General features: G+C 33.9%; 1 protein-coding gene across 8 annotated transcripts in view; it reads left to right on the forward strand.

The window, feature by feature from the left end:
* Nucleotides 1–15,098, forward strand: part of FIP1L1 (factor interacting with PAPOLA and CPSF1) — a 105,801-nt gene that overhangs the window by 53,146 nt on the left and 37,557 nt on the right. For 4 of the 8 annotated variants that reach the window (XM_072620777.1, XM_072620781.1, XM_072620779.1 and 1 more), the window contains 2 exons: nt 11,819–11,845; nt 13,966–14,020. In XM_072620777.1, coding sequence (XP_072476878.1) covers nt 11,819–11,845; nt 13,966–14,020 — 82 coding nt within the window. The remainder of the gene's footprint in view (nt 1–11,818; nt 11,846–13,965; nt 14,021–15,098) is intronic. The other 4 variants (XM_072620778.1, XM_072620782.1, XM_072620780.1 and 1 more) reach the window with 1 other exon arrangement.

A 15,098-nucleotide genomic window follows, 5' to 3' on the forward strand; every position in this document is an offset into this window, starting at 1 on the left:
TCATATTGTTTTCTTTGAAACACTCAGATGAAAGCAGTTGCACTGAAAAATAGGGATTTTTGATTGGGGACGGGAAAGAGGTAAGTCACTTTGGAGAGTGGGATGGCAAAATAGAGGACCAAAGGCCTAGGAAACAACAAGCACAAGGAGGTGAAAGGATGCCAGAAATGAACTTTAGTTTTGCCTCATGTGAGTTGAATGTCTAGAAAATGTTCTTCCTCTTAACTAGCATTTTCCGTTTTTATAAGGGAAAATGCTTCTTCCAAGCCATCTAGTTTAAAGGGAACTTATGGAACACAACCCATTCATCAATTGGAGACTACCTACATAAGGATTGTCAACCCATGACTTTGACTTCTTGAATATATTAAAAATTGATAAAATGACAAAAGAAAGATACAATGGCATATGTATCATAAACTGCTTAATTAGCCTCTGATCTATTAGTTTTCGCTTTATAACTTAACTAATTAGCTTTCAAGGTTTTTTTTTTAGTTTAGAAGAAGTACGAGTAAGGATGGATGGGTGTATTCATAAAACCTTTGAATGATGAACGAGCTTTAATTTAAAATGCCTAAATTGTATTTGAGAATAAAAGGTACAGTATTTAAAGAGCATTGGTACTCCTGCCATCGGCTAAACATGTGTAACCTTAGCCCATAGTTTGTTTGTTTCTCTTTACTTTTGGTGGTTTGTAACAGAAAGTGGGTAATGTGGTACACCCCACTCCTGCAAGGAGAAGTGCTCATCCTATGGTTGTACAATGCCTGGGGTCTCTATGAGATGGAGAATGGTGTTGTTTGGCAAAAGCAGAAATGTCCTAAATTTTGTGTTCCTAGCTTCCAGATGTCTGCCAGGGCCAACACCCTTCTAGTTAATACAAATGTGATGTTAACTCGCAGACGTCAGCTAATCCTTTTCCATACTCTTTTTACCTGTGTAGTCAACTATCAATTGTCTGTTGTAGATTTTTTTAAAATTATAATCCTAAAAGCTCCCTAATTAGTCATCCCCTTCTGTACACGCAGTATTTATCAAGATATATAAAGTAGTTTTAGTACCACTCTTTGCTTTACTGAAATAACTATACAAATATTAAAGTATAAATATGTAATATAGAGAAATATGTATAATGTAGTTCAGAACTAAGTATTAATAATTTTAGATTATCTGAACTACTAAATTTTATTTGTTAGCGTAAGCAATTGAAAATTGACTATCTGTTTTTATACTTTATGTAAATAGCTGTAGTACAGTTATGTGACTCAAGTGAAATTTTTGACACCTCGTCAAAGAAGCCATATGTCTGCTATATCTTTTGGGCTCTGTTAAAGAAGGCAGCAACATGTTACTGTGGAAAATAGGCTGAATTTGGAATCACAGGAAGTGAGTTCACATCCTAGCTGTGCTTCACTACTGTTTATGTGACTTTGTGCAAGTTATGTAACCTCTGTGAGCTTCAGGTTCCTCTTATGTAAAAGGAAGTGATGATTTTAAATATCCTTTTCAATTCTAAATCTATATTCCCAATAGTCTTTCAGAAATTAGAAGACCTGGAGAGCTGCAGGTTTCAATTGGAGCATTAAAACATTGTATCATATCTCTGAAAAAGTAGAGGTTTTCTGTATTCTTTCCATTTATCAAATGCAAAATTGAAGAGAAAAGTAATGTAAAGCATTGATCAAGAATTGGTTTTATATTCCAGTTCATTGGGACCAGAGTACATGTATCAGGCAATTTTTAATAAAACTAAAACAACGTATGTTGTAAAACATTGCTCTTTAAAAAAACCCCTAATGATTTATGTTTTGTGACTATTCTTTCTTGGAAATCTACAGTTGGTTGAATCTTTCATAGACATAAGAAATTTCTTCTTAATGGCCAGATACTTGGATATTTAACATTGCCTCTGTTTCTGTTTTCCCTCCAAGTAACTTTTATTCCCCTTGGTCAACAATACCCAACATCCATACATGTTTCTCAGACCAACAATCCTAACAATGTGGTCTGAAAAGGGAGGCGGAAAGAAAAAGGAGGAATTGTCAAGGGAAGTGAGCAAAAATTGGGACTATGGAAGTAAAGAAAGCAAAAATAAATGGCCACAGTTCTAGCCCAAATCCAGTGTGTCAGGATCAGAGTAACTATATGATAGTTAAGACATGGCCATCAAATTGTATCATAATTTCTTACATAGAAATCATGTGATTTAGTTGGCCAACATTATATTAGAATAAAATTATAAGTTAACCTTAACTGTAATGTTTGCAGAAAAGCTTATTTTTATTAAGCACAACTCCTCTTTTCTTTTATAAGTCCCTTAGCAGCTTTTTGTTTTGTTTTGTGATTCACTTCTTAAGAGTAGAGTATGGAGTAAAAGGGAAAATACAGTTATTTGAGAGAATCAATTAGTTGTATGACAGTTAAAGTTTTACTTTATATTGTAAATAAGGTTTGAAGTTAAAAATGTTTCATGTCATGATGAATAAAAACATTTCTACCCTGGAATATTTCTTTCAAGTAATACTAGATTATATTATATGTTGAAAGTGGGGGAGTTGTGATCAGGGCAAGGAAAGAAGGAAAGTACTCGAACTCTGGGTAGTTTGGATTTTTTCCCTTTAAGGAAAAGATCTGATTGTTGGGGCTTGGTGTTTTGGACCAAACCATTTTTTATGTCTGTGCCAACTATGTTAGGTATAAAATTCATCTTTGTGGTCATGGAATTAATATTTTAAAAAGATTTAAGTTTTTTATAGTGGTCACTTTATCTTGATTGTTAAAATGTTGTCCAGTACAGCAGAGGAAGAGGTCCAGATTAAACCTTTACCAAATTTACTGATCTTTAGAGAGGTTTGTAGGATGCTATTTCCTGAAATAAATAATCTAATGAAACCTACTATTTAAGATGTTGTAATTTGGTAAAAATGTTTTGCATTTGTGATATTCATAAAATCAATGTCTTGAAGCAAGGAATATATGCAAAATATGTTTTCAAGAAACTCTGCATGTTCATTTTTAGTCTTGTTTAATGGAGTGACTTATGACATGCTCTTGTTTAGAAAGACTAACATCCAGTACTTCTAATAAATCTCAAAGTAACATTAAGGGCTGGGGTTTTGTCACCTTCTAATTGTGTTAACTACAAACTCTTTTTCAAAGCTGTTAGTAAAATTGAATGAGCATCCATGTTGCTTTGAATAGAAGAGACAAAAGTGCTGTTCTTCCCTCATATTAACTGGTACTATTTAACAGAAAAAAATTTAGGTATTTAATATATAAAATATCCTTTTAAAACCCCTTTTAAAATGGGTGCTGCTTTGAACTTTTCTTTTTTCATATTTTTCTTAAATTCTTTTCTTATGCCTTCTTAGGCATGATGACAAAAAACTAATATTTCTGTTTTCCTTGAGGCTTTATAGTATTACTTATGGGAAGCTGTATTTCTTACTTGTTATATTTGGCAGTTGAAAATTGTGATTTTAAAAAAAATATGGTTTCACTAGTTTAGAAGTCTTAGAAATCTATAGATGTTGGTTTTTTGAATACTTTAAAATTTTTCTGATTTCTCTCTTTTTTTAACTAGTCAAAGGAATTTCATTTCTTTGGGCCATAGATGCCTTTAATTTCAACAATTTAATGCTTTTGTTTTCATCCTATTATCTAATATGATTACATGAAAGAGATGTTTTATAGAGAAATCTGTAAAAATATTATAATGGTAGCAAGAATTCAGGAAAGGATTTTTGATTGCTTTATTTCTAAGCTAATTTTAGAAGAAATAATTAAAGGATTTAGCCCTTAATATGTGAGAATCTATAGAAGTCCAATTTAATATAAAATATTCTATCATTATTTGGGGGAATACATAAGAAAAGAATTTAAAAGATGGCTATCAGTGCTAATTGCAAGAGCAGACATCTAACTGTCTTATTCTTAAAAATTATCCTGTACTGCCTTAAACTTTTACCTGATTAATTTAGTTTTTTTCTTTTTAAAAATGGAGCAAAAAAACTGAAATGTTAATTGCTTATTTCTTGCATTATAAAATAATACCCTTTGTATTATTTTTCTCTCTTAGATCTTCTCCATCATAGATGTGTGGTAGATGTGGCTTGTGTGTGATATTTGAAAAGCACCAAATTGTTATAATCAATTTCATTGGAAAGTGATTTTTTTTAGTTCAGTTAAAAATATTTCTTATGTTATGCAGAAGTATAAGTCAAATTACTAGTCTTTATTTTCGGTAATGTTTTATGTAAATCCTTGTATTTCTGGGCTTGATAGCCTTAAGGCCTTTTTGAGACCAGTAAAACTTTTTCCCTTTCCTTTTTAGTATACGATTAGGCTTGATTGCTAGTCATCATGATAGTGTCATTGAGTTTCAGAAGTTGAGGGGATTGATGAATAAGGAAAATAAAGTCTTTGAGCTTTGTAGAATAGCTTATGTAGTGCCCTGAATTTTGCAGAGTATAAATCAAGTGACTTATTGCCTTTAAAATGTTACAAACCATGTGAAGTGTATCTTTCAGATTCACTCAGAAGTTCTGGTTCATTTTGACCAAAAAATAGGGCTATATATTGGAATTAAGAAGATGATTCATTAGCATCTATTAAGCCTTCATTGTGTAAAGGATACCACTAATTTGGAGGAGAATTAGAAAAGAAATTATAAGAGCCTTACACCTTAAAAAGAGCCCCCTAGACTGTGATTTCAGTACATATATGCTCCTATTCCTACTGTCTGTCAGACCCTTGTTATAATTCAGTATCTGTTTCATTACTTAGGAAAAAGTGATGCCATCAGTGTGGATATTTCCTCTATATCTTACTAAACTTTCTTGAGTTTCTGTGACCAAAAAAAAAATTAAAAATCACCAGGTAGCCAGCGTTTTGTTAGTTTGTCTATTTCTCTCTCAGATAACCATCATAGTTTCTAACCCATACCAAGAGACTTTCTAGCTTTAAAGGACCTTCAGGAATTTTTGATTTGTTAGCGTAGCCTGCAGAAATTAACTTTTATACCATGTTGAAGTATCAGAGTAGGGCTACCTTGTAAGATGGTTGACTTCAAGTTTAAATTTTTCATTTTCTGTATTTTATTATAATAATGGTAAGTTGATATACTGATACCTCTCAGTGTAACAATGGAATTTTACTATGCTGATATATATGTGTGTCTCTGTGTGTGTACACATACATATATAGAGAGGAGAGGAATCTTTTCCTTACTTTAAAGTCTCTTAACTAGCAGTGCTGAGCCAGGAAGGAAGCTTAGAATCTATTGTGTTCTCAGTACTTGGAAACTTGGTTTTGAGAGTTTTCAAGGTCAGTATAAATGAGTAAATTATTTTCCTTCCCCATTTAAGAGTTTAAGGACACACAGAAAATTGGTTACCACTTACCTATTATGTAAAAGGGTTTTTTCTAAAGGAACAAGATACCCTAATCAGTAGTCAATAAATATTTATTTGTTGAGTGCCTACTATGTCCCAGATATTGGACTGCACTGGGGATACAAGTGAGTAAAGATATATGGCAGAGTTAGTCTATCCTACCTAGACATACCTAGAGTATGTCCCTGTTTATTTAACTCTTCTATTGGTTAATAAAACCTAAGATATCAAGTAAGGCAGGAATTCCCTTTTCTTATTATGCCAGAATTTTACATAGTAATTGTGACAGCTTTTGCTATCTTCCATTTCAGCATTTATTTGTTTTATGACTTGAATGTTATTGATTTATTGTACATGGATATTTTTCTTATGTAACACTTGAAAAGTATAGTTATGTTTAGGTGTCAAGAATTTTTGCCAGAAGAAAATGCTTATTTTTAAATAAGAGATCAGGAAATGTATTTGATAGGTTGAAGGGCTACCATATCTGACATTCTTTTCCATCCTTTCTGCTAGTTTTTTAATTGGAATTTGTTGAGAAATTGGGCTTGTATAAATTAACTGATTATATAACCTCTACAAAGGTACTGCCCATTAGAAACACTCGTCAAAATATCACTTCATAAAATTTTTATTTCTCAAGGAGGATGCTCAAGATCAGATTGTCAGTTTGAATGCTCTTATGAAAAGAACTGTAGTGAGGTATAGGAAAGGCCTAGATTCTACTATGAGCTAGTATGACCTAGCACAAATCTCTTCTCCTCTTTGATCCATGCTTTCCTCCTCTGAAAGTGGGAGTTGGAAAAGATAGTCTTTAAGGTCTGTTTCAGCAATAGGCTGAAGTAGAGGTATCTTCTGAGTCATGGGGGCAGCAAGTACATATGCAGAAATCTTAAAGAGTAGGAAAATATCAGGAAATAATAAATAAACCAGTTTAGCTAGAGAATAGAGTATGTGCAAAATAATAGAAAGACTTTGGAGGTAGTTCATATCCAGATTTGTAAGCAGTCTTTGAATGACAAGATAAGGAGTTTTGTTCTTTTTTTAGTGTCCCTAACTGTACACAAAAACATATCTCGTTAGATCCCTTCCAGGTGATTCTTGCATCCTCTGATAATGAATATTTTATTATTTATAAGGAAAACTGTTAATAGAAATGATAGCTAATTATAACTTTTACTTCATAATATGTACAACTGTTAACCATTTATTAATCATCTACTGGATGATAGATGTTATGCTAGACACCAGGAATACAGAAGCAAAAATGAAACTATCTCTGCTCTCAAGGAACTTACATTCTTGGGAGAGACATCTTTATACAAAATAAATACAGGATAGTAGGAGAGGAGTGATGGGACTAGTAGAACTTTGATAACCAAGAACAGTCAAGGAATGTTTTGTAACTTACAGTGTTTGAACTGAGTTTTGAACAAATTAGGTATTCTAAGAGGGAGAGTTGAGTAGAGCACGTTACAGTCATGAAATCTGGGTAAAGGAATGTGTTGACAGATGAGAGTATCCAAAGCTTTAAAAACGAATGTTAAAAATAGTTTTTGCATGCAACTGGGAAATAAAATGTACAGGCAGTGAGGTGTGGAAATCTGTTTTACCTTACAGGAAAATGGAGGATGGAAGAAGGGAGGACAGACTGGAGGAAGGGATGGATGGGGGGGGTGTGCTGCCCTGAGATGGGAGGTGAGGAGAGATGGGGAGAAAGTTTGGAACTCAAATTCTTGTGGAGGTGAATGTTGAAAACTGAAAAATAAATAAATTGTGTATATTATTTAAAAAATAAATGTACTCCAACCACTATAAAAAAAGATGAGTGTCATCTGTGAGCAATAGCAATAATGCCAGTTTGGTTTGAAGGGCACACAGAGTGAAGAAATGTATAATAAGACTTGGAAAGGTAAATGACTGGAAAGTGCTTTCTTAGTAATTTTCTTTACGTGAATTTATTCATATAAATCAAACTATTGTGTGCTATTATAATAAAATTGGTTGGCTAATTTATTTTGTGAAAACCACAAGCCTGTATAACTATGAATTTCCCTTTTGGAGAACAGAAAGGAAGTCATTTCACCTGTAACTTAGAGGGGGAGTGCAGTGGGGTATGTTGGAGTGATTTGAAATAAGCCCAGAAAGGCTATTTCCAGGTTGTAGGAGGCTTTAAATGCTAAGCTAACATTTTGTTTTTTATCCTGAGGTTAGCGAGTTTTGCTGGAGGTTCTTAAGCAGTGAGATGGTAAGATTTGTGTTTCAGGAATACTTTTTTGGTGAGTGTATGGAAATAAATTGAAGAGAGGAAAGCCTGGAAGATAGCAGTCCATACTTAGGAGGGGATTGAAATAATCCATGCAAAAAGTGATGGCCTGAATTAGGGTAGTGACTGTGTGAGTGTAGAAGAAAACGTGCAAAACAGGTTTTGTAGGTGGAATCAACAAGTCATAACAACGGATTAAAGTGATCTCAAGTTTATGAGAGCAATTTGGAGGAGTGTGATTAAGGAGAAGTACAATCATTTCTATTTTGAATGTCAAGTTTGAAGTTCCTGAACGTTGGAAATGCCCACTAGGCAAGGAGTGAATTAGAAGTGGAACTGAGGAGGACTCGGGTTGGAGCTCTAGATCTCGAAGTCGTCTGTAAAGGTAGGATAATTGTACTTTGATGCAATAGGAATCACTGAAACTTCTTAGGAAAGAGAGTAAGTACATGGTCAAATCTGTCCTTTAGAAATACCTCCTTGGCAACTGTGTAGAATATTAATTGAAGACGTGAGAGAAAAGGGGGAACAATTGGGAGGGTAGAGTCCTGCAAGTTTTTACAAGTATAAGGTAATGAGGTAAACTAAGGTGGTTGTAACCCTGTGAGTTGAGAAAAGGGGATGGATGTCAGATGTGGATAGAATCAACATGGCTTGGCAATTTTGTGTTACATGAGAGAGGAGAGGCAGATAACTCAGAAGTTTTGAGCCTATATAACTAAAAAGATGACTTTGTTTAACAGAAATAGGGGAATTTAATAGGGGAGATGGTTTGGAGGGGAAGATATAAGAAATTGAGTTTGAAATGTCTGCAAGGCAACACTAGGTAGTTGGTGATGATATTAATTGATGTAAGAACCAAGCTCAGGGCAGAAGTAGTATTGGAAATCTAGATTGGGGGAAAAAAATTTTAGAGAGACTTGAACTCATGGGAAATGATAAGCTTTATTTGAAAAAGTTTACGTAGTAGAAGAGGACATGGAAAATGGTTCAACAAAAACTGCAGTTTTTCATTTAAGAAAAACTTAGAGATGAGAGTGTTTAAGAATGGGGTGTCAAGAGTCAGAAAGAATGAGAACTGAGAAGAGACCATCAGATTTAGTCGTTAAAAGTTTGTAGGTAACCTTGGAAAGAGAACAGATTTTGAAATGAGTAGAAGTTTGCAAGAAGTTGAGAAATGAGTTTGGGGAAAAGAAGTAGAGACAAGTGTAGGTCTGTTTTTTTCTTTATTATGAATGGGAGAAGTATAGTATAGCCTGAGAGGATGGTAGTTCCAAATGAAGGCTTTTTTTTTTTCTTCAGAAGTTCAAGGGACCTAGAAATGTTTGTAGAGGGCAGGAAAGGAGCCTATAATAGGTCAATAGGGAAACAGTGTCTATTGGAGAGAGATAGGGTTCATGAATGAGCTCTGTGTGGAAGGCATAGGACATTATAGAATCAGAAAAAATGGGGTGGGGGTTCCCTTGGCAAGAAGGGCCTGCTTTTACCCTAGAGCATAGGTGATTTTGAAAATGTTTTGGGGAGATTTTGAGTTATGTAATAGAAGAGGGAGCTCAGAGGATGACCTCTTTTCTTGGGGAAACCCTGTGATGAGACAGAAGAGTGGGGATGATATTTCTAAAAACTTAAAGTTTGAAAAAACCATTGTGGAGAAAGCACTAGAAAACTAATTACTGATGAGTAGAAAGGTTTCAGTGAAACAGTGAGGGCTCGGTTGTGATTAACAACATTTTAGTAGACCCAGTTCACAGGGTTTGATTTCCTCAGTTGTCTTTCAGCAGTATATGTATAGGAGCAGAGAAGGCTCTATTGTGGTTTGCCTAGGTGTGAACAGGGGTTCACAAAGGTGACAAAGAGCTTGAGAGTAAAAGACCTTGTATGGTTGAACTGGTTAGTTATAGTCAAGATTGTTTATGGCAGGGAGTGAGACCAGAGTATGTCTGGTATGATGACCTGGAAGCTTTGGTTAGATAAAGGAGTGTCCTGCACAGAGTAACATTGTTAGGAGTGATGGTGAGACAAATATATGAACATTCTTTATAGTTTTTCAAGTATAGTATAAGGATAGGACTAGGTTGGAAAGCTAGGCTATAGACAATGCATTAATTTCTTGGGGGTGGAGGGATGGGAAGGGTGGCACTATATGACCTGGAGCTGCTAGATAAATGCTATTAGGATCTGGATAGGTCGATAATTCTCTTTATATTTAGATAGTCTATTCCTTGGACTATAAACATGCAGTATAACACTAGGCCCTTATTGAAAACCTTTCCAACTTGGTATGACCTGCCAGAACCTGTTATTCTGTCTGCATAGTTTTTGAGAACACAGGATCAGTTACATGCCATGATGAGGCAATTAAGTAGGATCATAGAAGTTGGAGATAGAAAGGAATTTATGGATCATTCCAGTTGAATCGCTTTCAAAGATAAAGGCAACCCAGGTCCAGATGGAGTGATCTCCCCAAAGTTACAAAGGAAGTATAATACAGAGTCAGAACTCATATTGAGAGCTTCTTGTTTTAAGACCAGCATGCTTTCCATGATTTCACACAGAATTTTAGTCATGGAAAATCAGATGGCAACAATTGAAAAAAATCATAGTATACCCTACCTTTCTTTACTATTTATTTGGAATTCTATTTCTGGGATACTCAGCATTTTTGCTGTATTTCAATTTAGTGGTGTGGAAAACAGCAAAAGAAGTCATAGATGAATAGAACTTGACGTTAACCAATGTAGGTGTATCCAGCAGAACTTATTTAGTACTAATATCAGAAACTATATACAAGCGGTACCTTAGAATTTTTAGAATTTCTCTTTGTCTTTCCATTTTCAGGATCTTTTAAATGCATGGGTGGGGCAGGTGCTGTGATCAACATTTTGGGGTCAATTTTTGGTTTAAGATTTTTTGGGAGGGGGTTTAAGATATTTTAAAAAATTTATTCTGGTAACTTGTACATCTGAAAAATCTTAAAGAAATTATACACAGATGTTTTCAAATGAAACAGTATAGAAAATGTTTATAATTCATTTCAGACAACTTATACATTGATTTTTTTTGAATTAGAAAAAATTGCATCATTCAGTCAGGATTTAGGAAATGTTAACATTTTTGTCAAGTAGTCTTTTTAAATATAAATTTTTAATGATTAAAAATTGTTTTCATTTTCTTTTTTGTCTTATTAGCATCTTTTTCTCTAAAATAAAACAGTTGTTTGTGGACATACTGAGTTAACTTTTTTGTACCTTTGTCTTAAATATTTAGTTCATTTTGAATGCTTAGTAAATGTAAATAAACAGTTTCATCATTAGTGTTTTGGGAACACTTTGCTGACATAAATTGGTAATATTTTCTTTAGAGATACGCTTTTGTCCTAAAACTAGTATACCATAGGCCAGAAGTGTTGTGAGGGAAATACTGCTGCTCCTTATGGTTAACAAATTATGTACAAATGTGAGCCAGGAATATACCAGGGTATTATTCACTGAAACTTACAGCAATGAATTGGGCATCTTTTTCTTCAGGTACTCTGGGTTGTTTGTGTTTATAGAGCCTTCCCTGCCCCCAGCAGAATGTTGGTTTTTCATTCCCCTTTCCATTAACTAAAATAAAGTGTTTTACTGAATGCTTGCTGAGTATCCCAAACTATATTGAAGTTTGTGAAAATGAGTGCTAGATCTCATCTTGAAAGTTGTATTTTGCACCTCATTAAGGCTATTAAAAGAGACTATTATCTTATTATTAAAGTGTCAAAATGTATTAATGGAGCTGTTGTGGAAATGTGTGAAGGGTCTACTTGGGACCTTATATTTTAGTCGGGCTAATTTCTTGGGGTTTGATACATGTGTGCACGAGTGTGCTTTTTAAATGACCGCTAAATCTTCATTTGCAGTTTTAACAAATGGGGGAAACTGTAATATCAAGTTGTTAGATTGGGTTTCATCAGGAAAGTTGGACATTATTCTCTTGTGTTATTACATTTACCCAAGATGGAGAATGGTCTAAAAGCATGGCTCATGATTCTTTTGAGTGAATGAAGCCAGGAAAATGAGAGGCCAAGGGTTTTTATTTCAAAGTTTGTTTTGGTGATGGCATTAAATACGTACCAGGTAATGAAATCCAATTACTATATTAAATTTCATCACTTGTTTTTTAGGTATTCCAATAACTGTACCACCTCCAGGTAAAACCTTTTTTCATGTTTTCTACATCATTGTTAATAAACATGAAATTTCACGCATGTAGTTACAGGAGGGACAGTGGTGATGTGTTAGCATATGGAATAGGCTATTGAGATTTCAAGGTCCTATTTTCAGCTCTGCCTTTGCTTCATTCCAGTCCTGATTCAGAAAACTACATTTAGTTTTCTCTTAACACTTGTCTTACCCATTGATATGGCAGCAACCATTCTATAGGTGAAAGGAATCTGTTAAAAATCATCACCAAACTAATTTATAAAAACCTTGAAGAAACAGATCACTAGGAAATAAATACTATGTTTCTGTTAAGAACAAGTCTTCTCAGACTAGCAATTTTCTTCTGTAACAAAGTGACTGGCTTGGTAAACCTAAAGAAACAGATGTAATCTTATCTTTACCTTACTATGGATTCTTATTTTTTATCCCACTGGCATATTCATCTATATACTGGGATAATATGGTCTCAACCACACAACTATTGGATGGGTACTCAACTGGTTGGATAGTTGTATTCACAGTGACTATCAGTCGATCAGTGTTGTAAGAGTATGATATACAGGGTTTGGTTCTTGACCCAGAGTTGTCGGTGGTCTTTTTTCTTTTTTAAGAAAAAAATTCGTCAGTGACCTTGATGATGGGAGCAGTGAGCATGTTTGTTAAGTTTATTTAAAAGTCAAGAGGAGTGGAACATATGGGAGGGTAACCAGTAGTTTGAAGGGTGGAACTAAATTTCAAATTGACCTTGATGAATGGTAGAATCAATAACAGGCTGAGAATGAAGTTTACTAAGAGTAAGTGCTAGATATTGCACAGATATGGATAGAGAATGACTGACTATGTATGAGTATGACAGACTATTTACCACAGTGAGTAACAAGGAATACATAAATCATTGGTGTTTCATGGTAGTTTTTAAAAGCAATATCAAAGCATTATAAATCAAAATGATGAATTCTACTATATTCAGCATTTTGCAGACCCCTTAATTCATTAATTACGAATCCCCAAACTGAGATAGGGCAAAAAAGGATAAGGTGACTTGAGAAAATTTGGAGAGCCACAAAAAATGTTTAAATTAGTCGTTCAAAGAAAGGGTAAAAGAACTGAGATCTCTTAACCTGTAACAGAAGGGTAAGGAGAGCCTTACTAATAATCTTCACATATATGAAGGGTAATTAGAGAGAAAATAACTGCCTTTACCCTGTCTCCATTAAGGATAGCGTAAGAGGAAGTGGTCTGAAACTAACATGAAGAATATAATTAATATATAATATTTCCTAACAATGGGCTTTGTTAAAATTGGGGTGAGTTTCTATAGAAGGTAAGGCACCTCCTCTTTAGGAAGTCTTTAAAAAGTTTTCTTTTTATGGAATTGTATAATATAGTTCTGTCAGAAATTGGGAATTTAGACTAGGTGAGCACTCAAGGCCCTTTTAGTCTTGTGATTTTTAAGTATTTCATTGAGATGCTGTAAATAACTAAGAATAAATCTATTCCATGAGAAATACATAATGGTGCAAATTTCTTTCTAAATGAAATTAAAAGCTACACTAAGTGCTTTGCTTTTTTTTTTTTTTTAATTAGTTCCTTGGGATTGTGCTATCAGCCTTAAGTGCTTTAGATCTTTGCTGGTAATATATTTATAAACAAAGACTTTTAAAGTAAATTCTGACACATCTAAGCTTCTCAGATTATTTTTTAAAGTGGTACATATTTCTTTGCTTATGTTTTATCTAAAGTATCAGAACAATAACAGATGTCTGGTGTAAAATAGGATTTTTTTCAATGTTTTATATATGGAAAAGGTAAGGCATTGAAATTACCTTTGTCAGACTAATAAAATGGGCTATGTGTGGTGCTGAAAATAAGACCGGGTCTCCTGACTCCCAATTAGTGCTTTATGTTCTAGACAAGACTACTTTGTAAAGTGTTAGAGGTGCCATTTTTTCCCTTAAATTCAGAGGTTCTTTTGCTGTCCAGTACAGACAATAGAAGAATATTTGTTTCCAGAAAAATTGAGTAATATTCAATAACTTGATTTTAACTCCTTCCATTATATGTTGATACACTATTAATTTTTATTTTATTTTATGATTGAATGCAGGTTTTCCTCCTCCCCCAGGAGCTCCTCCTCCATCTCTTATACCAACAATAGAAAGGTAAAGTAGAATGGATTGTACAAACCACTAGTTGATGATTGGCAACCATTAGCAGATTGGGATTTTTAGTGAAACCTTTCTGTATCTTGGAAATTGGTTTTTAAAGATTTTCTCTTACCTAAAATAATAGTTTTCTTTATGTACAAATATTTAGCAGTAAGTTAGATACATTTCCTTGAATGAGCTAGACCTACAATCACACACCAAATTGACCCCTCAAAACACACAAGGGATATTATTGTTATTAAAATATAATATGTAATAATTGCTTGTTGAATTTGACAAGTATATCATTATGGTTTTCTCAGAACCTGATTTAATACTATTTTTATTACTATACTCTATGCCTAGTGGGAGTGTTGAGGAAGCATTAGCATAGAATGAACCATGAGAAAGGCACTAACCTAGTTTGTAGCTACAATCCTCTACCTTAAAAAAGAGAGACTTACCAGGGAAACGCAAGCATAAGTGGAGATACTACTATTCCTAGCCTTACCTGTTTTTATTGATTCCTTAACAGGGAATGGATCTCCAAACTATTCCCCGAAGCAGGAGCTAGGTAATGAGAAATTCTCTTGGAGGATCTTAGTTTGGAAAGGTTCTAGAAATAAAACAGTGTAGTCCATAGCTGGGTTCAGTGGGCCCTGATTATAATTTCCTATAACAATATGGCAGCTGATTGCCAAGGAACTCAATAGTAAGAAACATCTATATACTGTGATAAAATTGTGTCTGCCAATTTGTTTAACTCCTGTTGAACAAAAACTATATCTCTGAGGATTATAATGAGTTAGATATATTTCCATACCTGATCACCAATTAAGAACCATTTAACTGACTTAGCTAAACTATAGAAAGCTTTTGCTTTATACTTATTGAGAATAAATATTTCCAGGACACAATTTTAATTAACTTGTCCTTCAACTACTAGTTTTTGAATCAGTAAAGGAGAATCTAGTTTTGCACATTAACGTATCCTTGTCAGTTGTAGGTTGGGGACAGTAGGGGAAGAGTGATAAGAGGTTAGTACTAGTTTTTAATTATTAGACCCTTATTTTCAAGTACTTAGAATTGAAGA

Source organism: Notamacropus eugenii, chromosome 6 (genome assembly GCF_028372415.1).
Source record: "Notamacropus eugenii isolate mMacEug1 chromosome 6, mMacEug1.pri_v2, whole genome shotgun sequence".
NCBI classification, from domain to species: domain Eukaryota; kingdom Metazoa; phylum Chordata; class Mammalia; order Diprotodontia; family Macropodidae; genus Notamacropus; species Notamacropus eugenii.